This window comes from Symphalangus syndactylus, chromosome 6 (genome assembly GCF_028878055.3).
Source record: "Symphalangus syndactylus isolate Jambi chromosome 6, NHGRI_mSymSyn1-v2.1_pri, whole genome shotgun sequence".
Classification (NCBI taxonomy): Eukaryota; Metazoa; Chordata; class Mammalia; order Primates; family Hylobatidae; genus Symphalangus; species Symphalangus syndactylus.
In genome coordinates, this window is record NC_072428.2 from 8,913,870 (window position 1) to 8,939,588 (window position 25,719).

General features: G+C 44.5%; 1 protein-coding gene and 1 pseudogene across 1 annotated transcript in view; one reads left to right on the plus strand and one right to left on the minus strand.

Annotated features, from left to right (window-relative positions):
- Window positions 1-6,946: 6,946 nt before the first annotated feature.
- The window catches only part of NUP160 (nucleoporin 160), a 67,702-nt gene continuing 48,929 nt past the window's right edge, over window positions 6,947-25,719 (plus strand). The window contains exons 1-7 of the mRNA XM_055281536.2: window positions 6,947-7,404; window positions 7,664-7,775; window positions 17,880-18,090; window positions 18,406-18,628; window positions 21,295-21,373; window positions 21,914-22,028; window positions 23,090-23,248. Coding sequence (XP_055137511.1) covers window positions 7,203-7,404; window positions 7,664-7,775; window positions 17,880-18,090; window positions 18,406-18,628; window positions 21,295-21,373; window positions 21,914-22,028; window positions 23,090-23,248 — 1,101 coding nt within the window. The 5' untranslated portion in view covers window positions 6,947-7,202. The remainder of the gene's footprint in view (window positions 7,405-7,663; window positions 7,776-17,879; window positions 18,091-18,405; window positions 18,629-21,294; window positions 21,374-21,913; window positions 22,029-23,089; window positions 23,249-25,719) is intronic.
- LOC129484148 (protein yippee-like 5) lies at window positions 8,114-17,210 on the minus strand (annotated as a pseudogene).

Consider the following 25,719-nt stretch of genomic DNA (forward strand, 5'->3'; position numbering starts at 1 on the left):
AGTGAGCAGAGATCAGGCCACTACACTCCAGCCTGGGCGACAGAGTGAGACTCTGTCTCAGGAAAAAAAAAAAAAAAAAGTAAAAAAAGAGAAATTTATAGAAAATATTACCTGAAAGGTGAAAACAATCCAGGGTGTATAGTTCCCAAGGCTAAGTCCAAAGCACAGGAGGATCAAGTCTAGGTGGGAGGCCTGGGCTTTCAGAAGGGCCCCTCAAAGGCCCTGGAGTCTAAAGTCATGGTGGTTTTCTAAGTGGGTAGAAAGAATACTGAAAACGGAATTGAGAAGTCACTGACATACCTCATTTACTCCACAATTTTGCTTTTTCTTTTAGAAACAGAGTCTCGCTCTGTCACCCAGGCTGGAGTGCAGTGGCACAGTCATAGCTCATTATAACCTTGAACTTCTGGGCTCAAGGGCTCCTCCTGCCCCAGCCTCCCAAGTAGCTGAAACTACAGGTGTACACTACCATACTTGGATAATTTTTTTTTTTTTTTGTAGAGATGGAGTCTCACTATGTTGCCCAGGGTGGTCTCAAACTCCTGGGCTCAACCAATCCTCCTGCTTCAGCCTCCCAAAATGCTGGGATTATAGGTGTGACCCACCGTGCCCAGCTGATATTTTTAACAGATGGGCAAAATGACAGTAAAGCCATGTTTTCCAAAATATATTCTCAAAGAACAATGGTCCAATGAGTTGCTCCTTGAAAAGAGTATTCTGTATGTCAAAGAGTCTGGAAAGCATATCATGCATAAGGCCTTCTTGGAACTTCACAAAGCTATTATATTAATGTCTTTGAAAAGTTCTTCAAGAAAGAAATATGTTTAACTTTATTTATCATCATTTCCCACACTTGTTTAAACCACCAAATTCTTCTTTCAAGGAGTAGCTATCAAGCTGGTTATGAAAATCTGCTTAAACTTCAATTAACAGTATTGTTTAGCCAGGCACAGTGGCTCACACCTGTAATCCCAGACTTTGGGAGGCCGAAGTGGGTGGATCATGAGGTCAGGAGTTCGAGACCAGCCTGGCCAAGATGGTGAAACGCTGTTTCTACTAAAAATACAACAATTAGCCGGGCGTGGTGTCGGGCACCTGTAATCCCAGGTACTCAGGAGGCTGAAGCAGGAAAATCACTTGAACTCAGAAGGCAGAGGTTGCAGTGAGCTGAGATCATGCCCCACTGCACTCTAGCCCGGGTGACAGAGCGAGACTCCGTCTCAAAAAAAAAAAAAAAAGAAAGAAAGAAAAAGTCCGGGCACAGTGGCTCACGCTTTTGGGAATCCCAGCACTTTGGGAGGCCGAGGCGGGCGGATCACGAGGTCAGATGTTCAAGACCAGCCTGACCAACACGGTGAAACCCTATCTCTAACTAAAAGTACAAAAATTAGCCAGGTGTGGTGGTGTGTGCCTGGAATCCCAGCTACTCAGGAGACTGAGGCAGGAGAATCGCTTGAACCTGGGAGGTAGAGGTTGCAGTGAGCAGAGATCGCGCCACTTCACTCCAGCGTGAGCAACAGAGCGAGACTCCATCTGAAAAAAAAAAAAAGTATTTAAATAAAACTTGCTGCAAAATATTGGTAACATTCTGCATTTTCTTTCTAAACGAAGTCACTACCTAACCACTAGATGGCAATATGATTCAATTTATGTTATAACCATCCCCCCAGAACATTAATAGTTCAAAGGGTATTTGAGTTTTCCAAAAATGCATATATGCACTTATTCATTCATTTAATTATTCCTCAAACATTTATTAGGTAACATGAAGTTCCCGAAATTCTGATGGATGTTGGAGATAAGACAATGATCTAAAGCTAAAAAGTGTTCACTGTCAAAAAACGTAATTCCTAGATTCCTATAAAACTGAAAGATGCCTCATCAATTTAACATTTTTTTCTGAGAAAAAAATGAAAAAACATTACTACATTAAATACGTACGTTGAGGCCGGGTGCGGTGGCTCATGCCTGTAATCTTAACACTTTGGGAGGCTGAGATGCGTGGATCACTTGAGGTCAGGAGTTTGAGACCAGCCTGGCCAACATGGTAAAACCCCGTCTCTACTTGAACCCAGGAGCTGGAGGTTGCAGTGAGCCAAGATTGCGCCACTGTACTCCAGCCTGGGCAACAGAGTGAGATTCTGTCTCAAAATAAATAAATTAATTAATTAAATTAAATTAAAATAAAAATAGCAATCATGTATTTAGCTCATTAATATGCAATTTGGACAGGGTTCAGTGGTGATGACTCATCTCTGCTCTACAAAACATCTGGGACCTGGGGACTTACCAGGCATCTCTCACTTCAAGTAGCATTAGAGTCTCTGTGTGTGGTCTCTCCCTGCAATCTGCCTAGGATGGCCCTGGCATAGCCAAATTTCTTACATGACAGCTTGCTTCCCCTATAGCCAGTCTTCCAAGAGAGAGGTAGGCTCTCTTAAGCTAGGCTGGCACAGCGTCACTTTTGCTGTATTATATTCCTTAGAGCAGTTACAGAACCCTCCAGATTGAAGGGGAGGGGACAAAGAAGGCTACACTTCTGGATGGGAACAATGTCAAAGAGTTCGTGGCCATCTTTCTTTTGCCATACGGATATATGAGCCTTGGGTGTTGGGATTAAAAGAGAAAAGTCCAGGGTAATTACTAGATTTCTAGACTGGGCCACAGTGGTGATGTCCACACAGATATAGACTACATGTGAGAGTATATGGTGAGAGTATATAGAGAGGGGTAACATTTTGGATATGCTGAATTTGAGATGTCCAGGGGAAATCCAAGGGGCATCAAGGAGGCAACTGAATATAAAGGCTGAGAACTTGGCAAAAGAGGTCTGACCTCTAGACATGAAAGTGGAAATAATCAGTCTTCGGAATAGTTCTCTCTACTGTGGCGCATCAGTGTCATGCGCAGTTATAACTTGGATAACCACGAATTTGTAAATAATAACAGTTGAAGTGTGGCCAGGCGCAGTGGCTCACACCTGTAATCCCAGCACTTTGGGAGGCCGAGGCAGGCAGATCATGAGGTCAGGAGATTGAGACTATCCTGGCTAACACGGTGAAACCTCATCTCTACTAAACATACAAACAAATAAGCCAGGCATAGTGGCTCACACCTGTAATCCCAGCTACTCGGGAGGCCAAGGCAGGCAGATCATGAGGTCAGGAGATTGAGACTATCCTGGCTAACACGGTGAAACCTCATCTCTACTAAACATACAAACAAATAAGCCAGGCGTGGTGGCTCACACCTGTAATCCCAGCACTTTGGGAGGCCGAGGCAGGCAGATCATGAGGTCAGGAGATTGAGACTATCCTGGCTAACACTGTGAAACCTCATCTCTACTAAACATACAAACAAATAAGCCAGGCGTGGTGGCAAGCACCTGTAATCCCAGCTACTCGGGAGGCTGAGCAACTGGAACAGTGCTGGTAACTGAGATGGAGAAAGTAAGCGTGGGGAGAGAGGTTAGGACTTCAGTTTCAGACATGTTAAATCTAAGATACAAAACAGGCAGTTGAATACATAAACCTGGACTTCGGGGGAGAAGCTTAGACTGGAGGTATACATTTGGGGATGATGGGCATATAGCAGTGTAGTATTTAAAGCCAGAAGACTGGGTGAGATTCTCAGGGGAGTGTTTGTAGATGGAAAGGACCAAGAACTGAACTCTGGACATTCCAACATCAAGAGGTTGGGGAAAAGAGGAGCATCTAGGAAAGGAGTCTGAAAAGGAACGGTTAGTGAAATAGGTAGAATCAAGAGAGTGGCGTCCTTGATGCCACATGAAGAATGTGTTTCCACGAGGAAGGAGCAAGCAATTGGTCAAATTCTACAAGAAGTCAAATAAGCTTAGAAATAACAGTTCGGGCCAGGCGCTGTGGCTCATGCCTACAATCCCAGCACTTTGGGAGGCAGAGGCAGGAGGATCGCTTCAGGCCTGGAGTTTGAGACCAGCCTGGGCAACACAGGAAGACCCTGTCTCTACAAAAAATAAAAATAAAAAATTTAGCAGGGCATGGTGGCACAAGCCTGTGGCCCCAGCTACTTGAGAGGCTGAGGCAGGAGGATCACCTCAGCCCAGGAGTTTGAGGCTGCAATGAGCTGGGATCACATCACTGCACCCCAGTCTGGATAACAGAGCAAGATTCTGTGTCAGAAAAAAGAAATAGCAGTTTAGTATTAGATAGGTAATGTGGATGCCATTGATAACCTGGAAAGAAGCAGTTTCAGCAAGACAGTAGGAGTAAAAGCCTGAAAAACATGGATTTAATGAGGCCAGACGCAGTGGCTCACGCCTGGAATCCCAGCACTTTGGGAGGCCGAGGCAAGTGGATCACTTGAGGTAAGGAGTTCGAGACCAGCCTGACCAACATGGTGAAACCCTGTCTCTACTAAAAATACAAAAAAAAATTACCCAGGCAGGGCAGCGTATGCCTGTAATCCCAGCTATTTGGGAGGCTGAGGCAGGAGAATCGCTTGAACCCAGGAGGCAGAGGTTGCAGTGAGCCGAGATTGTGCCATTGCACTCCAGCCTGGCCAACAATAGCGAACTCCATCTCAATAAATAAACATATAAATAAAAATAAGAGAATGAGAGAGAAGGAATTAAAACACTCTTGAGTTTTGCTGTGGGTGAGAGGAGAAGAGATATGGAGTAGTAGCTGCAGAGAGTGGAGGTCGAGGGAATGTTTGTATGCTTAGTACATACAGTACTAAGTAAAAAGGGAAAAAGACTGAAAATGGAAATAATTGAATTGCTGGAATGATGTCCTTGAGCAGGTGTTCTAAGGAAGCAGAAAGGTTGTCTCTGCATAAGCTCAGAGACAGTTTATAGTAACAGGAAGGGAAGGCAAAATATGTGGTTACAGATGCTGGTAGGTGGGGAGATGTCATTGTAGAGGAAGTCCTCCCCTCCTTCTTCCTTCTTTCCAGATGGGTCTCTTTCTGGCCATGCTGGAGCACAGTGGCAGGATTGTAGCTCACTGTATCCTCCAACTCCTGGGCTCAAGAAATCCTCCTATAGCTGGGACTACAGAGGCACACCACTATGCCTGGCTAATTTTTTAAAAAATTTTATTAGAGATCGGGGTATGTTGCCCAGGCTTGTCTTGAACTCCTGGCCTCAAGCTATCCTTCCATCTCAGCCTCTGATTGCTTTAATTTTCTAAATGAAGAAGCAAGCTGAGAGTCAGGATGACAAAGGAGGCAATGGAGGTTATAGGAGTTATGAAACACTCATTTAGAACAGTAAATGGAGAAGGCAAATACAATGTGTTTGCTGGGCAGCATTATAGGCCCACTCAAGGTATATATGGTCCTGATGGAGTTAGAGGGAGGCATGTCAGTATGGGTGTAGAGTTTTCTGTCTGTTTTCTTTCTTTTCTTTTTTTTTTTTTTGAGATGGAGTTTCGCTCTTGTTGCCCAGGCTGCAGTGCAACGGCGCGATCTTGGCTCACTGTAACCTCCACCTCCCGGGTTCAAGCGATTCTCCTGCCTCAGCCTCCCAAGTAGCCAGAATTACATGAGCGCACCATCATGCCCAGCTAATTTTTCTTTTTTTCTCTCTTTTTTTTTTTTTTTTGAGACAGTCTCGCTGTGCCACCCAGGTTGGAGTGCAGTGGCGCGATCTTGGCTTGCTGCAACCTCCACCTCCCGGGTTCAAGCGATTCTCCTGCCTCAGCCTCCTGAGTAGCCAGAATTACATGAGCGCACCATCATGCCCAGCTAATTTTTCTTTTTTTCTTTCTTTTTTTTTTTTTTTTGAGACAGTCTTGCTCTGTCACCCAGGTTGGAGTGCAGTGGCGTGATCTTGGCTCGCTGCAACCTCCACCTCCCAGGTTCAAGCGATTCTCCTGCCTCAGCCTCCTGAGTAGCTGAGATTACAGGCGTGCACCACCATGCCTGGCTAATTTTTTGTATCTTTAGTAGAGACAGGGTTTCACCATGTTGGCCAGGTTGGTCTCAAACTCCTTACCTCGTGATCCACCCACCTGTGCCTCCCAGAGTGCTGGGATTACAGGCGTGAGCCACCACGCCCGGGTAATTTTTCTATTTTTGGTAGAGACAGGGTTTCACCATGTTGGCCAGGCTGGTCTCGAACTCCTGACCTCAGGTGATCCTCACGCCTTGGCCTCCCAAAGTGCTGGGATCACAGGCGCGAGCCACCACGCCTGACCCGGGTGTATAGTTTTCTCCAGTCATGTTCAGCTACAGATTTGAATGTAGTCGAAGTTGTAGTTTTTACCGATGAAGAGAGTTAGGCAATGAAGTAATTTAATGGTATTCAGGCTAAGAAAGAAACACCAAAGAAGTGAGGGACAGTGAACATTTTGTAGAACAATGGATTCCAGGTAGAATGAGGGGACTGCACTGCCAAAGTTGGTGTCCCAGAGAGAGTGAAGTGGAAAGACAGAAAACGATGGTCGGAACCAGATAAATGAAACGGAGAATGACACGGAATGGTTGTGGTCACTGGTAATAGAAGTGCTTAACAAGCGTTGGCTATCGCTAAGGAACAAAACCTTCCCCGCTGGAGATTAGCATTTTCCTCGATTTTGAACATCTACTCCCACAATATCTTCTAAACACCCACTATGGGCCCTTACTGCATTGACAGCCAAGTGCCAGATCACGGGTGGAATGAATGGCAAATTCCTTTCACGTATCCAAGTGAGTAGCACTCAGGTAACCTCAGCAAGTGGCAGCACCAAGGTTTACCACATTACGTTTCATTATACAGGAATACACGAATACAGTCTCTTGGGGGGGAAAAAAGACCAAAACCAAAGGCCTTTCCCTCACTACCCCTTCCTCACCCCGCCATCCCCAGTGTCGCCACTGAAGAGCGAAGGGAGGATCGCCAAAGATTTACAGACGGACACCCTAACCGAGAGAGAGGTGACCATAAACCCGGGATCCGGCAAGGACGCCGAAAGGCCGGGACTCCCCGGACCTCGCCCCTCCTGGGAGACTGAGTCCCGCATTTTAGGAACAGAAACAAACCCGGCCCCGCCCCCCGCCCTGCGGCCGCTGAGAAAAGGGCACCGCCCTCCGGAGGCGTTCCGGCCGGCCACTGGAAGGTTCTCGCAGATAGAGGCTGCCTCCCCTGCCCCTTCTCTTCTGGATTCCTCGCTGCCCACCCTCATTCTCCCGGTGGAAGCCCCGCAACGAAGGGCCGGAGCCGCCTTTCTGCTCCCGGGATGCTTCACCTGTCTGCAGCTCCGCCCGCCTCACCCCCGGAAGTGACGGCGACCGCGCGGCCCTGCCTTTGTCCCGTCGGGCATCGCGGCGACGGCGGGAAGATGGCGGCGGCGGGAGCCCTGGAACGGAGCTTCGTGGAGCTAAGCGGAGCTGAGCGCGAAAGGCCGAGGCACTTTCGGGAATTCACAGTCTACAGCACTGGTACGGAAATGGCCAGGGAGGGTGCGATCCGATCTGTCCCCTCGGGCTCCTCTCATGGGTCCCGGGGTCCCTGACTCCCTGGTTCATCCTCCTGAGTCCACATGCCTCTGGCCCCGGGATCAGAGATCCCTTGATGTCCGACGTTTTCCTCTTTTCTTTGTATGGGTTGTCAGTCTGTCACCCTCTGCTTTGTCAGCTCCCTTAGTGCCTGTCATTTCTCAGAAGACGCGTGTGCAGGCTGACCACGTTGATTTTGCAGGGACTGCAAATGCCGTGGCTGGCGCCGTAAAATACAGTGAGAGCGCGGGAGGCTTTTATTATGTGGAGAGTGGCAAGTTGTTCTCCGTAACCAGAAACAGGTTCATTCATTGGTAAGTGCTATGGTTCGCCAAACTCCCCTGGAAGGGAGGGTTTGTTGTATAAATTTTCGTCGCTGTACCCAAAGTGCTATTCTAGAAGCGGTAATTGACACTTAGGGAAAGAGAAAGGTTGTTTTTTCAGTTCGTATCAGAATCGGGAAAACTGAGACACAGAGTTCTAGAAGAGATACCTCCCCCCTCCCCCCCACACACACATACACCAAGCAACACCAGAAGCAGAGGGAATGTAGCTTAGGGGGATAAAGCCCATAAGACCAGTTTTAAACATGAACCCGTTATGTTTTTATAGTGCTTTACAGCTTCCTTCATCGTACAAATATGTTCGAGCTTCAATATGTCAGGCATTGTGCTAGGTACCAGGACGAAATGAACAAAACTGCCATTTTCATCATGCAAGACGTTGTAGCAATGTCAGAATAGATGTGGACCCACTTTTCATGGGGAAATTTTGTGGAGGAAAATTTGCCCTAGAGGAAAAATATAGGGGTTATGAGAGGCTAATAAAAGGACCAAATGTAATTAGTGGGGCAGGGAAAGGCTTTAAGGAATTCACAGTTAACCTGAGATCTAAAGGACACGAGGTTAGCCAGGCATGGGGAGTGGACAGAGAGGAGTCCAGCAAGTAGGATCACCATATGCAAAGGTCATGAAGTGGAAAGTGTGGCGGGTTTGGAACTGACCAAAGATCTGTGTGGCTTAAGTGCAGTGGGTAAAACAGAAAGTGAGGTGAGATACTGAGGCTGGAGAGGTAGGCAGGACTCGGACCTTTGGATGGGAACAGTTAACACTGGGGATCCCAAAAGGAGGGAGGGAGGGGAGCAAAGTTTGGAAAACCTATCGGATACTGTGTTCACAACTTGGGCAGCAGGATCATTAGAAGCCCAAACCTCAGGTATACAGGAATATACACACAATATACTCATGTAACAAACCTGCACATGTACCCCTGAATCTAAATTTTTTTAAATGTGTTTTTAGAAGATCTCAGTCTACTTTGTGGAAAGTGGATTTGGATTAGATGGGTATAATACAAAAAAAATTTTGCTTTTATCATGGCCCAAGTAAGGGTTGCTGGTGGCTCAATTGTGGGAATGACTAGAAATAGAAAAGTAGATGGATTCAAGATACCTTCGGAAGATAGATTCACTAGGACTTGGTGGTGGATTGAATATGGGGTAAGAGATGGTAAAAGAAAAGGAGAGAACAAGGACAGCTCCCTGGTGTCTCCTGTGACTAACCAGATGTGAGTGGGGAGGAGTTGCCATTTACAGAGATACATAGAAGATGGATTTTGGAAAGATATGAATAATTCTATTGGACATAGTAAATTTGAAGTACCTGGGGAGCAGCCCTTTGGAAATGTCAAGTAGGCATTGAAGTTTACAGGTCTAAGGCTCAAAAGAGAGACTTTATGTTAGAGATACAAATTTCATTTAATTAAATATTTTGGCTGGGCACAGTGGCTCACACCTGTAATACCAGCACTTTGGGGGGCTGAGGTGGGAGTATCTCTTGAGGCCGGGAGTTCAAGACCCCATTTCTACAAAAAAAAATTTTTTTTTCTTTCTGCTTTTTTTTTTTTTTTCTTTTTGAGAGACAGTCTGGCTCCGTTGTCCAGGCTGTAGTGCATTGGTGCAATTATGGCTCACTGCAATCTCCGCCTCCTAGGTTCAAGTGACCCTCCCACCTCAGCCTCCCAAGTAGCTGGAATTACAGGTATGCACCACCATGCCCAGCTAATTTTTCTATTTGTTTTTGTAGAGATGGGGTTTTGCCTTGTTGTCCAGACTGGTCTTGAACTGCCGGACTCAAACAGTGCCCCGTTTTCGGCCTCCCAACTTGCTAGGATTACAGGCGTGAGCTACCGTGTCCAGCCTGATTTTTTAAAATAAGCCAGGCAGAGTGGCGTGTGCCTTTCATCTTAACTACTCAGGAGGCTGAGGCGGGAGGATCCGATCGTGCCACTGCACTCCAGGTGGGAAAAAGGGTAAGACCCCATCTCTTTTAAAAAAAAATAGGAAGAAAGAAAGAAAATTTGCTTGCCTAATGTATTTCAGTCCGTTTTTAGGGAATAGGGATATAGCAGGGAACAAAACAAAGTCCCTACTCTCATGGAGGAAGATAGGCAACAACAACAATAACCAAAAAACCCCAAGTACATGCAGTTTTGTTACAGGAAAAGGGTGCCGATCCAGACCCCCAGGGAGGGTTCTTGGATCTCGCACAAGAAAGAATTCAGGGCAAGTCTGCAGTGCAAAGTGAAAGCAAGTTTATTAAGAAAGTAAAGGAGGCCAGGCATGGTGGCTCACACCTGTAATCCCAGTACTTTAGGAGGCCAAGGCAGGTGGATCACCTGAGGTCAGGAGTTCGAGACCAGCCTGACCATGGTGAAACCCTGTCTCTACTAAAAATACAAAATTAGCTGGGCATGGTGGCACATGCCTGTAATCCCAGCTACTTGAGAGGCTGAGGCAGGAGAATAGCTTGAACCCAGGAGGTGGAGGGTGCAGTGAGCTGAGATCACACCATTGCACTCCAGCCTGGGCAACAAGAGCAAAACTGCATCTCAAAAAAAAAATGTAAATAAAAGAATGGCTACTCCATAGACAGAGTAGCCCCGAGGGCTGCTGGTTGCCCATTTTTATGGTTATTTCTTGATGATATGCTAAACAGGTGTGGATTATTCATGCCTCCACTTTTTAGACCATATAGGGTAACTTCCTGATGTTGCCATGGCATTTGTAAACTGTCATGGCGTTGATGGGAGTGTAGCAGTGAGGACGACTGGAGGTCACCCTTGTCGCCATTTTGGTTTTGGTGAGTTTTGGCCGGCTCCTTTATTGCAACCTGTTTTATCAGCAAGGTCTTTATGACCTGTATTTTGTGCTGACCTCCTATCTCATCCTGTGACTTAGAGTGCCTTAACTGTCTGGGAATGCAGCCCAGTAGGTTTCAGTCTCATTTTACCCAGCTCCTATTCAAGATGGAGTTGCTCTGGTTCACATGCGTCTGACAGTTTGTCAGTTGATAAATGGAATAGGGAAAAGGGAACAGCTTAAGAGGGAAGAGGAATACCTGTGGGAGTTCATGTTTTATGTAGGTGGTTGGGCAAGAGCCAGGGGTAAGTTGACGTTTGAGCAGAAGAAAGGATATCTAGGGAATGAGTATTTCAGGTGGAGCCTTCCAAGAAAACGGAATAAAAAGTGTAAAGAACCCTGAAACAGGAGCTTGTTGTGTTCAAAGAGTGGAAAGGGGCCAGGAGTCTGCAGCTGAGTGAACAAAGGGTAGAATAATAAGAAAGAGATAGCTGAGGGCCAGATCAGGGCTTTGTTGGTTATTTTAAGCTTCGGCTTTTGCTCTGAGTAAGATGAGAAGAAGCTGTGGAAGGTTAAAGTGGAGGAATGACGTGATCTAAGATCTGGGCTTCTAAAGGATTGCTTTGACTGTTGGCTTGAGAATAGAGTGTGGTGGGGGAAAGGGTGGGTGCAGGGAGACCAGTTAGGAGGCTGGTGCCACAATTCAGACATGATGGTGGCTTAGATCAGGGTGGTAGTGACAGACAGTGAGAAATGTTCTGATTGTGGATATGTTTTCAAGGTGAATTTGTTAGAATTGCTGTTGCATTGGATGGGGAGTATACAGAAAGAAAAGAGTCACAGGTGAGCCCTAGATTTTTGGCTTGAGCAATTGGAAGTTAGGGGGATGTTATTAATTGCAATGGAAAGAAGTATAGGTGAAGCAGGTACTTTTGTTTTCTTCAGGTTCAGTGAGTCCAGGAGTTCTGTTTTGGACAGGTGTAATCTGAGATGCCTGTTAGATATACAAGTGAGTGTTGAGACAGTAGTCAGGAGTTGAGTGGAGAAGTTGGGCTGACGATACAGATTGTGAAATTGTTGGCATTAGATCGTGCTTAAAGCTGTTCTACTGAATGAGATCACCTAGAAAGTGAGAATAAATTAGGATTTTTCACCTTCTGCACTATTATTGTCAGCTAAGTCTTCATTGTGGGAGGCTGTCCTGTACGCTATAGGGTGTTAAACAGCATTCCTGGCCTCTACCCTCTGCATACCAATAGCACATCTATACTGCCACTTCTACCCCAGTTACAATAACCAAAAATATCTCTAGATATTGCTTAATATCCTGGTGAATGAGGAAGAATCGCCCCCAGTTGAGAGCCACTTGAGTAGAGCGGTCTGGGACTGAACCCTGGGGCACGCCAACATTTAGAAAAATGACGAACTAACAAAGGAGCCCAAGAAGGAGTAACTGAAGTGAGAGTTGAACAAAGAACGTGGCGTCCCAGAAGCTAAGGGAAATGTTTCAAGGAGGAGGAGAGTGAAAAACTGTCAGTGTTGCATTTAAGCCAGGCAAGATGAGAAACGAAAATTGGCCTTTGGGTCATGAGGTCATTGATGACCTGGTCAGGAATTGCTGCAGTAGTCATACAGAAGCCTCAGTGGAGTGGGTTCAAGAGAGAAAGGGAGGGGAGGAATTGTGAGTATAGAACAGCCCTTCCAAGGTGTATTGCTGTAAGGGAAGCAGAGAAATGACATGGCAGCCAGAGAGCAAGGGAGGAACAGAGAAAATATAATAATGTATCTGTGTGCAGTTGGGAACGACCTAGTAGATGCAGTTGAGAGCAATCACTAGAGGAAAGGAATTTGGGGAACTGAGAAGGTGGAGTGTTAGGATAATTGGATATTGTTTATTCATTTGTTTTTTGTTTTTTTTTTTAGAGTCAGAGTTTCACTCTGTCACCCAGGCTGGAGTACAATAGCACAGTCATGGCCTACTGCAGCCTTAAGTCCTAGGCTCAATCGATCCTCCCATCTCAGCCTCCCAAGTGGCTGAGATTACAGGCGGGCATCACCATGCCTGGCTAATTTTTTTATTTTGTAGAGATGGGGTTTTGCCGTATTGCCCAGGTTGATCTCGTACTCCTGGGCTGAAGAAATCCTCCTGTCTTGGCCTCCCAAAATGCTGGGATCATAGGCATGAGCCACCGTACCTGGCCCTGATATTGAAATCATTAAGAATTATGGCAAGAGTAGTGTGGGAGAGAGTGACAGTGGGCCAGGAGCTAAAATCAACTGCAGTGAGCATGGGTAGCAGGTGGTATCTGATTCCATGAGCTTCAGAGCTGAGTGATTCGGGTAGCAGAGGAGGAACAGTGGCCTAGAATGCCAGTGGAGAACAAGGACATCTGTATGTTTTCCTTGAGGCCCCACCCCAAAGGGCATGGTAGAGAAAACTCTGGGGTCACTGTCCTCACGGGAGATCCAGGATCCAACTTTAACCATAAGGCAGGAAAGCGAAGGAATTATTCAGAGGTGAGGTTGAGGATCCAGAAAATTGTGCTGATGCCATGAGTTACCAGAAGCAAAGTAGCTCTGGGAAATGATCAGCGCTGAAAAGGTACTTACATCCTTAGGAGTAGATAAGATGTGCCTTGGGAGAAAGTGTACAGTGAGAGAAGATGATCCAGGATCAAAGTTTGAGGAAATCTAGCATATAGGGATCAGGTCAAGGAGAAGGGGAAGAAATGGACAGGAATGTGGGAGGAAAACTGGGAGAGGGTAGTATCATAGGATTCATGAGAAGAGACTGTTTAAAAAGGAAGGCAAGGTCACGTATGTGGAATGCTGCTAAGAGATCAAGTAAGAGGGCCAGGCATGGTGGCTAACACCTGTAATCATGTGGAATGCTGCTAAGAGTCAAGTAAGAGGGCCAGGTGTGGTGGCTCACACCTGTAATTCCAGCAGTTTGGGAGGCCGAGGCAGGTAGATCACTTGAGGTCAGAAGTTCAAGAGCAGCCTGGCCAACATGGTGAAACCCTGTCTCTACTAAAAATACAAAAATTAGCCAGGTGTGATGGCAGGCACCTGTAATCCCAGCTCATCAGGAGGCTGAGGCAGAAGAATTGCTTGAACCCGGGAGGTGGGGTTGCAGTGAGCCCAGATCACACCACTGCACTCCAGCCTGGGCGACAGAGTGAGACTCAGTCTCAAAAAACAAACAAAAAAACTCTTTTAGCTCTATGAAAAGAAAAGCCTGGATTTATTCATAACATAGATATTTTTTCTCCTCAGTTATGGGTAAGATAAAACAGTCAGCTGAATCAAAAACAACCAAAATAGTTACATATGTCAAAGATGACAGTTCTGGGAGTAAAGGCTGAGTTTCAGTAAAAGAAGAATTTGTGGTGGGATACTTTTTGGGTAAGATTTCTCCTCCCATTAGTCAAGGGAACATTAACTAAAAAGGAAGGAAAGAAGGCCTGGTGTGATGGCTCACTTTTGGGAGGCTGAGGCAGGAAGATCACTTGAGCCCAGAAGTTCAAGACCAGTCTGGTTAACACAGTGGGGCCCTATATAAAACGTTTGAAAAATAGCTGAACATGATGGTGTGAGCCCATAGTCCCACCTGTAATCCCAGCTACTCGGGAGGCTGAGGTAGCAGGATCACTTGAGCCTGGTAGGTGGAGGTTGTAGTGAGTCGAGATGGTGCCACTGTACTCCAGCATGGGTGACAGAGCAAGACCCTGTCTCAAAAAATGGAGGGAGAGGAAAAATACTTTAGAAAACTACTTGAAAAAAGGAAGTTAGTTAAAATGAGGGGAATTTGAGATGATGAGATGCTTGGAAAAAGACATAGTCAGAATATATATGTGTGTATATATATGTGTGTATATATATATATTATATATATATATATTTTATATATATATATATATATTTTTTTTTTTTTTTTTTTTTTTTTTAACTGAGTCTTGTTCTGTCACCCAGGCTGGAGTGTAGTGGCGTGATCTCAGCTCACTGCAAGCTCCGCCTCCCGGGTTCAAGCGGTTCTCCTGCCTCAGCCTCCCGAGTAGCTGGGACTATAGGCACCTGCCACCATGCCTAGCTAATTTTTTTGTATTTTTAGTAGAGACGGGGTTTCACTGTGTTAGCCAGGATGGTCTTGATCCCCTGACCTCATCATCTGCCCTCCTTGACCTCCTAAAGTGCTGGGATTATAGGCATGAGCCACCGTGCCCGGCCTAGAATAATTTTAATAAAATATAAGAATATATTTACTTGAGAGGAGCAAAGCCGATAAAACTAGGAGCTGGAAGTCAAGAAAAATAAACTAGCTGGACATGGTGGCTCATGTCTGTAACCCCAGCACTTTAGGAGACTGAGGTGGGACAATCACTTGAACCCAGGAGTTCAAGACCAGCCTGGGCAACATAGTGAGACCCCCACCTCTAAAAAAAAAAAAATTTAAAAAGAGGAAAAATAAAACTAGTTGGTTAAATTTTTAATCTTGGTTTGTTCTGCAAGAAAGAGTTCATCATTCTAGGGAAGATGTGACCCCAGCAAGAAGTAGAGCCACCTCCTTTGACAATCACTAAGTATCAGCTGGTGCTGCTGAGGAAGAGGTACTAAGGATAAACCTGCAGTAGTTCACAAAGTGGGTACTAGTTTAATCATAGAGATGCAAGAGAAGGAGCAGAGTCAGGAAGAGGAAAGCAACAGGCTTTGACAGATCATACCTACTGAGTCAAGGACATAGACAAGTAAATATGTACTAGTGATTTTTAAAGATGACAAATACCTAGAAGTCAAAAGTAAGAAATATCCTTGTTAGGGTAAAGTAACATGACAGCTTCTGTGCTGAGTCTGGTAGACATTGGATGGAGGGTTGTTAAGAGTTTAAATCTGAATTTAAAGTCAGACCTAATGGCCTTGGGCAAAATGCTTTATCTCCTCTGTTGCAACTTGAATTTGAATAAAGTTTTTGTTTTTGTTTTTAGTTTGCATGCATTTTATCAAAAGCATTTATCGAATGCCAGCTCTGTCCTAGGCACTTTGCTGGGTCTAAGGATATCCAAGTGTATACGCACATACTTTACCTAGAGGAAAAGTATTAGTACTTGGGCTGTAAGAACATAGGGGCTATCTCTACACTCGCAGAACTTACCATCATTGTTAATAACAAGCTCCTTTTTAATTTTTTTCCCAATTATTTATTTATATTACTATGCTTAAGTTAATGGAAAAAGACAGCAGTTCTGCCTCATTTCAGAAAAAGTTTCCAATCAACACTGATTATATAGTGACAAATAATTAGAAATGGTGACATCTTTGTGTCAAGACTGACAAGGAAGAATGGGCTCTAGTGCTACGGTTCATTTCCAACAAGAAAATGGCACATTGGCCAGCACAAGCCATGCTAACACTGAGTCTTTAGCGCTGGGCACTGATGTGGATCTCTTCTCTGATGATAATAAATCAAGTGAAATAACTGAGTTTAAAAAAAAAAGTTTAAAACGAGCCCAAGTGAGTTTAAAAGCTATACTTCTGACATATTTTCCTTTCAAAATTTACATAAAACACACTTTTCCACTCTAATAGCCCCAGTTTTTTTCTTACGTAGCCTGCCATGTAGCTGCAGATAGACTCTTCTGCCTCAAGGTGTAAACATAGGGGAAAAAATTAACAGCATCTGCATCATATTCTCTGTACACACTGCCATTGGATGGAAAATACAAAACTTAAAAAAAAAGGTTCCATCTTAGATTCTCACAACCTCTTGTTCCACCATTCATGAATCTGACTGTGATGCTAAGGTGACGATATATGTAAGTAGATTTTTGTTTTCAGCGAAGAAGACCTGGGAAAAGATGGATTTATCTCTTTTTCTTCAAGAGTTATCAGATAGTCTGTAATCCCAGCCCTTTCGGAGGCTGAGGTGGGTGGATCACTTGAGGTCAGGAGTTCAAGATCAGCCTGGCCAACATGGTGAAACCCCGTCTCTACTGAAAACTACAAAAATTAGCCAGGTGTGGTAGTGCACACCTGTAGTCCCAGCTGCTGAGGAGGCTGAGGTGGGAGGATTGCCTGAGCCCAGGAGTTCAAGGCTGTAGTGAGCTATGATTGCACCATTGCACCCCAGCCTGACAGAGTGAGACCCTGTCTCAAAAAAAAAAAAAAAAAAACCAAAAAGTTATCAGATGGTACATGCTCCTTAGAGCCCTCAATCTCTCGAACTAGAGCACGTTCCAGGATCACATGGTCTTCCTTGTAACGCTGGCTGTCTTCGGTGGCAAACTCATAGATCCATCCCAGTTTGCTACTTCAGTTTTTCACCTCACATGTCGAACCATGTGGCGGCCAGTGAGCATGACCCAGTCTTGAGCTTCATTGTACTGCAGGTTCACTACCTTGTTAAAAAGAAATGCTCTGCCAGTGGCGCCTGTGAACCAAGTGGAAATGAATTCTGAGCGGTTGGTCAGGATTGTATCACAATTTGCATAAGAAAATGGACAGGTACCACCAATATGATCAAGGAAAATTCTGCCCATTTTTATGGCTGAAGTTCTAAAAACCCTGTGCAGCGGTGAGATCTGTGGCTGCCAGTGGCTCCTCGCTCCTCAGCTGGGATTAATAAACAAGCTCCTTTTGGGGAGGGTGGGGGAAAAAAGAAAAAAATAAATAAGCTCCTTTTGAGGAGTAATAATAAAAAGTTAGAATAGCTTATCGGTATAGAAACTAACCCTGGTGTGTTCAATTTGCGAAGGTATTTTTATATTAAAATATTTATTTTAGTAATATTTTTGCACATACATGTAAGCGCATGTATAAAATTGCTATTCTGTGTGTGTGTGTGTGTGTGTATATGTGTGTGCACGCATGCTATCGCAGGTTAAGAAGTAATAGAAACAGGAAATAACCGCAATTATTAAGGTCAGTTTTGTTTGATGCTGTAGTATATATGGAGGCCACATTCCACTACAAGCAGTGGCCGGGGTATGGTGTTAATTTTTAATATAGTAGAGTTTAATTGCATAAAATATTGTCCTAAATAAATGGCCTATCGAGTTTGGAAATGTCTCTGTGTAACTGAATCACAATGAAATTTGAATTTTGTTATGCTGTTTTTTATAAATGTACATAATGTGATTTGGAATGCAAAAGTGGTCCAAATCTGTTTATCCAAAATTTTCAAATTTGGTGAGTTCACTTGGACACTGTTCTCATATATTTCAGTGCAACAGTCAGTGAGAAAGAAAAGCATAAACTTTTCAAACAAATGTCTCTTTTTCAACAGGAAGACCTCTGGAGATACGTTGGAGCTGATGGAGGAGTCACTGGACATAAATCTGTTGAATAATGCCGTTCGCCTAAAATTCCAAAATTGCAGTGTTTTACCTGGAGGGGTTTATGTCTCCGAGACTCAGAATCATGTGATAATCTTGATGTTAACCAATCAAACAGTGCACAGGTTACTTTTACCACACCCCTCCCGGATGTATAGGAGTGTAAGTTGGCTAAGTGCAATATCTTTTATTTCCCAGATTACTCTAGGTGTCACAAATTTAGTGCTGAAGTGGTATCTTTTGGAATTGAAGGAAATTTGGATTCTCGTTATCCCTCACCAAGCATACTTTGATAGCTACCACTTAAAATGATCAGGCATACATTTTAAGTTGAGAATTAGTTTTCATTAAAAAGAATAGCTTTCTTCCTAAACTTGACAGTTTTTTACTTTAAAAACTTTTTTAGCAATAGAGAGGAACTGAGCAAAATTCTGGTTATTTTGGTTTAATAGAGTTTTCTTTTTAATTACTCCACAGGAGTTGGTAGTTGAAAGTCAGATGCAGTCAATATTCACTGACATTGGAAAAGTTGATTTCACAGATACTTGCAACTATCAGTTAATTCCAGCAGTACCTGGAATATCTCCTAATTCCACCGCCTCAACAGCCTGGCTTAGCAGTGATGGGGAGGCCCTGTTTGCCTTACCATGTGCTTCTGGGGGAATCTTTGTTCTTAAGCTACCTCCTTATGACATACCTGGTAAGAATGGGAACTGAGCATGGATTTAACTTTTAACAAGGAATGTTAACATTGAAACAGACCTGAAAAGTTCATCCTCGTCATCCAATGCAGGGATTGCATCTCTACTGCCCCGGAACTGGTCGTTCATTATGGCTTGCCTAATGAGTCCCTAATGCTTTACTTTTATACAGTGGATAAGGAACTATAAAGCATATTGGAGCATGGAAAAACAAATAGACAAGTATAAGACAGCCTGTTCTAAATCCTGTAGTAGAGATGAGTTGCCTAATTGTCTGCCCTGAGATGGAGACAGTATAACATTATAATTAAATTAATTGAAACAAAGACATTAAATACCCTGCACCAAGTTGCCACTGTGTCTTGCCTGGATTATTGTTTAGCTTTCTATATATCTCCCCAGATCTGTCCTTAACCCTCTTCAGAAACTTCTTAGGTGGACTGATATATTTAAAACCCAAGGGCTGGGCGCTGTGGCTCACGCCTGTAATCCCAGCACTCTGGGAGGCCAGATCTGTCCTTAACCCTCTTCAGAAACTTCTTAGGTGGACTGATATATTTAAAACCCAAGGGCTGGGCGCTGTGGCTCACGCCTGTAATCCCAGCACTCTGGGAGGCCAAGGCGGGCGAGTCACCTGAGGTTGGGAGTTTGAGACCAGCCTGACCAACATGGAGAAACCCCGTCTCTACTAAACATACAAAATTAGCTGGGCGTGGTGGCCCATGCCTGTAATCCCAGCTACTTGGGAGGCTGAGGCAAGAGAATCACTTGAACCCAAGAGGCGGAGGTTGCGATAAGCCAAGATCGTGCCATTGCACTCCAGCCTGGGCAACAAGAGCGAAACTCCATCTCAAAAAAGAAAACCAAAGTTGAGTCATGTCACTGCACTGTGTAAAGCCGTCCTTTATGTAGTGCAGTGACATGACGCAACTTTTCTTTTTTTCTTTTTGAGATGGAATTTCTCTCTGTCACCTAGGCTGGAGTACAGTGGCACGATCTCAGCTCACTGCAACCTCCACCTCCTGGGTTCAAGCAATTCTCCTGCCTCAGTCTCCTGAGCAGGTGGGATTACAGGCATTTGCCACCATGCCCAGCTAATTTTTGTATTTTTAGTAGAGACAGGGTTTCACCATGTTGGCCAGGCTGGTCTCGAACTCCTGACCTTGTGATCTGCCCACCTCGGCCTCCCAAAGTGTTGGGTTTACAGGCTTGAGCCACCGCGCCTGGCCTCCTTTCTTTCTTTTGAGACACAGTCTCTATCATCCAGGCTGGAATGCAGTGGTTCCATCTTGGCTCACTGCAACCTCTGCCCCCCAGGTTCAAGTGATTCTTGTGTCTCAGCCTCCCGAATAGCTGGGATTACAGGTGCCCACCACCACACCTGGCTAATTTTTGAATTTTTAGTAGAGACAGGGTTTTGCCACATTGACTAGGCTGGTCTCGAATTCCTGACCTCAAGTGATCCATCTGCCTCAGCCTCCCAAAGTGCTGGGATTACAGGCGTGAGACACCGCACCTGGCCAACATGACCCAAGTTGGGTTTCAAATATATCATGTTATGCTGAATAAACCCAGAGTCCTTACACTGGCCTAGAGTGACCCACTGCTGTCTCTAACTTCATCTGCTCACTCTTCCCCTCCTCTTCACCAGCCACATGCCTTCTTGCAATTCCTTGAATATGCCAGGAACACCCCTACTTCAAGGCATTTGTTTGGTATTGTCAGCTACTAGCTTGGCTCATTCCCTCAGCTCCTTTAGGTCTTTACTCAATGTCACCTCGTTGAGGCCTTCCCTGACCATCCTTTTCAAAATTGCAGTGCCCCTGCCTGCCCTCCCTATATCCTGGCACTCTCTGTACTCCTTTTGTGTCTTATTTTTCTGACTTACTACCATTCTACTTAATTTAACTGTCTCTGCTTCTCCCCTTCCCCCAAAGGAATATAAGTTCCATGAGGACAGGAGTTTTAAAATTTGTTTTGTTTACTGCTATGTCACCACCATCTAAAACTGTGCCTGGCACATGAAAGGTACCTAGTGATTGTTTTAGAAAGAATGAAGTGATTCTGCTGGGTGGCAATGTGGGTTACTGTCTGTAAAAGGCAAAAATTTCCACGAGAAGTATAAAAATGCTATTTTTTTTTTTTTTTTTTTTTTTTTTTTTTTTTTTTTTTTTTTTTGAGACGGAGTCTCGCTCTGTCGCCCAGGCTGGAGTGCAGTGGCGCAGTCTCGGCTCACTGCAAGCTCCACCTCCCGGGTTCACGCCATTCTCCTGCCTCAGCCTCTCCGAGTAGCTGGGACTACAGGCGCCCGCCACCACGCCCGGCTAATTTTTTGTATTTTTAGTAGAGACGGGGTTTCACTGTGGTCTCGATCTCCTGACCTCGTGATCCGCCCGCCTCGGCCTCCCAAAGTGCTGGGATTACAAGCGTGAGCCAAAAAAAAAAAAAAAAAAAAAAAAAAAAAAAAAATGCTATTTTTATAGATCTAATAATGATTCAAAATATTTTAGGTGTGATATATGTAGGAAAGTTACATCCTAAAACTTTGTTAATACAGAAATACAGAAGTCTGTTGCCTGTTATAAAGACCTTGTTTATGGTTACATCATTCTTGCCTTTGGGTTTCTCTAAGTGTGTTCAAGAGGTGCCCTGGATATCATTGCAGGTATGGTGTCAGTTGTGGAACTGAAACAGAGTTCAGTAATGCAACGATTGCTTACAGGCTGGATGCCAACAGCTATCAGGTGAGTGGTGTCTGGCAGGTAAATCAAAGGGCCCAATAATTTAATCTTTTTGCACTGGTCGGCAGTTATTGTTTCCAGTCTTATTCCAAGGCAAACATTATACTGGAAAGGAGAACAGTCAGAATAACATTAAATTCCATCTGAGGAAAGCCACACTCCCGAGTCCCTTTCATCTGCAATTGGATGCCTTGTCAGCATAAATCGGCCTGTTTATATTCTCTCAATATCCAGTTCAGTGCTCTACCCTGACTTACCCAAATCCAGTTTCGTGTAAAATTATTAGAAGTAGGAAGTTTTCGATGGTTACAGGAAAACAATATGAAAGGAAACAGTCTTCCATTGTTATGTAGAGCCTTTTAAATTTTATTACAATAATTGGTGATAAACCAAATAGAAATGTAGTTGTCTTATACCAGCATATAAGCTCTTGGTCCTTCTGCTAAGAGTGTACATTTATAATTTTGTTATATTTCTTGAATTGCAAATTCTAATGATCAGATTCTTTGCAGTAAAACTCTAAAACTGGGTCTTATGTTTTAGGGGTGACCAGTCGCCTTCAGATCGTCCCCTCAGTCTTGCTGTTCATTGTGTGGAGCATGATGCCTTCATCTTTGCTCTGTGTCAGGATCATAAACTACGAATGTGGTCTTACAAGGTAAGTGCTACATTTATAGTTGCTGTAAGTTGAAACAGGATTGTGAATCATGAGAATTGAAATAAATTTTGCTGTTTCTCTTAAAGATTATTAGATCAATTGGTTTGGAAATTATTGGTCACTTCCAGATTCAGACAGTTTCATTTAGCTTTATTTTGCATATATTTTCCTCCTAACTTACTGTCTTTTTATTTGGAAAACTTATCAACCTAACAGGAACACTGGAAGAGTAGTACAAAGTATACCTTTCACTTTTTTTTTAATTTTTTAATTTTTTGAGACAGTCTCACTTTGTCACCCAGGCTGGAGTACAGTGGCATGAATATAGCTCACTACAGCCTCCGCCTCCCAGGCTCAAGCGATTCTCCACCTCAGCTGCTCAAATAGCTGGGACTACAGGGGCACGCTACCACACCTGGCTAATTTTTGTATTTTTTGTAGAGACGGGGTTTTGCCATGTTACCCAGACTGGACCTTTCATTTAAGAGCAACAGTTGGTAAAATGGTTTTCAAGATTCATCTAAAAAAATACAGCTTATATTTTATATAAGTCTGATCTTATATTTCAGACTGAAGAGATGTTTTTCATGTTAGCCCCTCCCTCCCCCTTTTTATTTTCCCCCGAAACAGAGTTTCGCTCTGTCACTCAGGCTGGAATGCAATGGCGCAGTCTCACCTTGCTGCAACCTCCGCCTCCCAGGTTCAAGTGATTCTCCTGCCTCAGCTTCCCAAGTAGCTGGGATAACAGGCATGCACCACTGCACCTGGCTAATTTTTGTATTTTTTAGTAGAGATGGGGTTTCACTATGTTGGCCAGGCTGGTCTCGAACTCCTGACCTCAGGTGATCCACCCACCTTGGCCTCCCAAAGTGCTGGGATTACGCACCTGAGCCACTGCGCCCGGCCCGTGTTAGCCCTTTTAAAACAAAAACCTGTAAGATCTTTTAGCAGATAAACTAGATAGAGCGGTAGATATAATGAAAGGTCCATCCTTTCAAAAGGTATGTTCTTCTGGCCTGAAGATCCCTTGAATATCACCTATTAACTATTTTCTTGGACAGGAGCAAATGTGCTTAATGGTAGCTGACATGCTGGAGTATGTCCCTGTGAAGAAAGACCTTCGGCTCACTGCTGGAACTGGACACAAATTACGGCTTGCTTATTCCCCCGCCATGGGACTATACCTGGGGATATACATGCATGCACCAAAACGAGGACAGGTATGAAAAATAAAACACATACCAAGTTATTCTGTGTGTACTGATGTGGAGAAATGGCTGTAGACTCAGTGAGTCTGTTCAAGCTCTTTTCACCGACCTAGGTGTGTTTCTGAGGTGATGGTTGGGTTTTGTGCTACTATGTGAATTAGAAGATCTTGAAGGAGGGGTCAGTATGAAAGGAAGTAGAGAGTTTAAAGTAACACAAAAGGAAAAGTTAACAGAAACTAAACAAGAAGAGCAAATTAGGAGGTCTAGGTGAAAAAACAGAATTCCTGAAAGGGATGTAGGTGTTAAGTGGTTATGGTTAAGTTAATTTTTCTAAATAAATTTGCTTAGCATCCAGACAGTAGCTGCTGTCTGTAGATGAGATATGTAGGATGTGATGTAATGTGTAATCATTTCATAAACAGCCATTTGTTGAGTATTGTGTGTTTGGCGCTGTGCCAGTCCCTTTATGCATATTAATAATAGCAAACACTGGGATTGTGCTTACTCTGGGCTCATATGCTATATGCGTTTTATCCATTTAATCCTAATAACAGCCCAGTGAGGTAGGGTTTGTCTCCCTTACTATGCAGGAGCTCTGATTCCCCCACTGAGTCCCCGCGCGAGGCCACTGCCCTTCCTGGATGCCCTTCTCACTTCTGTTGGGATCTCATAGCCCACTCCACATTGCTCCTCCAATGTGGATGCCCTCCTTACCCTGTTTGGGCCCTGAGACCACCAGACTGCCCCATGCAATGGACCTCCTCCTCACCCAGCCTGAGTTTCCATCCTGCACCAAGCTTTCTGTCCACGTGGAGGCCATGTCAAACTGTTCCTGCTCCCCCGCCCCCCCAAAGTCAGGCAGTCCCAAATGTGGACACTCTTCTTACGTCCCTGGGCTCTTGCCTCATCACACCTGGCCATATCACCCCTGCATGCGTGCCCTTCTCACTCACTGGTGTTCTCACTCCTGTGCTGGGACGTGCCTGCACCGATGCTCTCTTCAGCCTGTTCAGACTGACTTCTTATGCCGAACCCCAACCCCCCAGGTCCCCGACCCTTACCTTCTGGCCAGCGAGGATATCTACCTTGCTCTAGGTACCTATTGATTTTTAGATTGGATTGCTCAGGAACAGAATGGAAGGAAAGAGGAAGAGCTCATTCTTGCAGTTTTTTCCTAATATTGTGGCCCAAAAGTATCATGCTATCAAGACATTTATCTTGATTGCACATAATTGTTCTATTCTCTCTTCTGGAGGACAACCCTTGAACTATTTGAACATACCTATCTATCTCCTCTAAGTACGCTCTTCTCTGCATGTAGGTTGTGGGTGGTAGGAGAATTGACCCTGCTCTAACTTCCTTAGTTCCTTCCATTGTTATTCATGTAACATCCTGTTGATCAGTCTCCTCTACATGTTACAATTAGTTTGTCACACTAAAATAGTGGTTCTCAAACGTTTGGTCTCGGGGCCCTATTATACTGTTACCGAGAACTGCAAAGAGCTTTTGTTGATGTGGGTTATATCTGTAATTTATTAGAAATTAAAACTGGCTGGATGTGGGTTGACACATTTTATTATGCAGTATCTAAATTACTGTTTTGGGGGGTAATCCCCAAGACCATCTCACCTGCATGTCCAGTAATACTCTGAAAGGACTCACAGGGCTCAGTATGTAGTTGTGCTGACAGCTAAAATGTATTACAGTGAAAAGATACAAAGCAAAGTCAAAAAAGGGAAAAAGCACATGGAGTGAAGTCTGAGGCCAGACACAATTGTCTAAGAGTCCCCTCCCAGTAGAGTCTCACAGGACATGCTTAATTCTTCCAGCACTGAATTGTGATGACGTGTGTAAAATGATGTTTCCCAGGAAAGCTTGCTAGAGGCACAGTGCCCAAGATTTTTATTGGGGACTGGTCATATAGGGACTCTCTGCCTAGCATGAACCAAATTTCCAGGCTCCTGGAAGGAAAACAAATATTCTGCATAAACTGCATTGTTTGTGCAAACAGTCTAGGCACAGTAAACCATCCTTACCAGTTAGGGAACCATGGGACCACTGCCAATGTTGCAAGCAAGCCTTTCTTTTTTCTTTTTCTTTTTGAGACGGAGTCTTGCTCTGTCGCCCAGGCTGGAGTGCAGTGGTGTGATCTCAGCTCACTGCAACCTCCGCCTCCCAGGTTCAAGCAATTCTCCTGACTCAGCCTCCTGAGTCGCTGGGACTACAGGTGCCCGCCACCTCACCCAGCTAATTTTGTATTTTTAGTAGGGACGGGGTTTCACCATATTGGCCAGGCTGGTCTCGAACTCCTGACCTTGTGATCTGCCCTCCTCAGCCTCGCAGAGTACAAGCAAGCCTTTCTAAGGACAGCAGCCTCAGGCTTGCTATGTTAACCCTTTCTGCACAATTATTATCATTGATGATATTATCATTGATGATCTCTCAGAAGAGCCTTGAGAAGCTCTGGAGTTCATGTTAGTGGA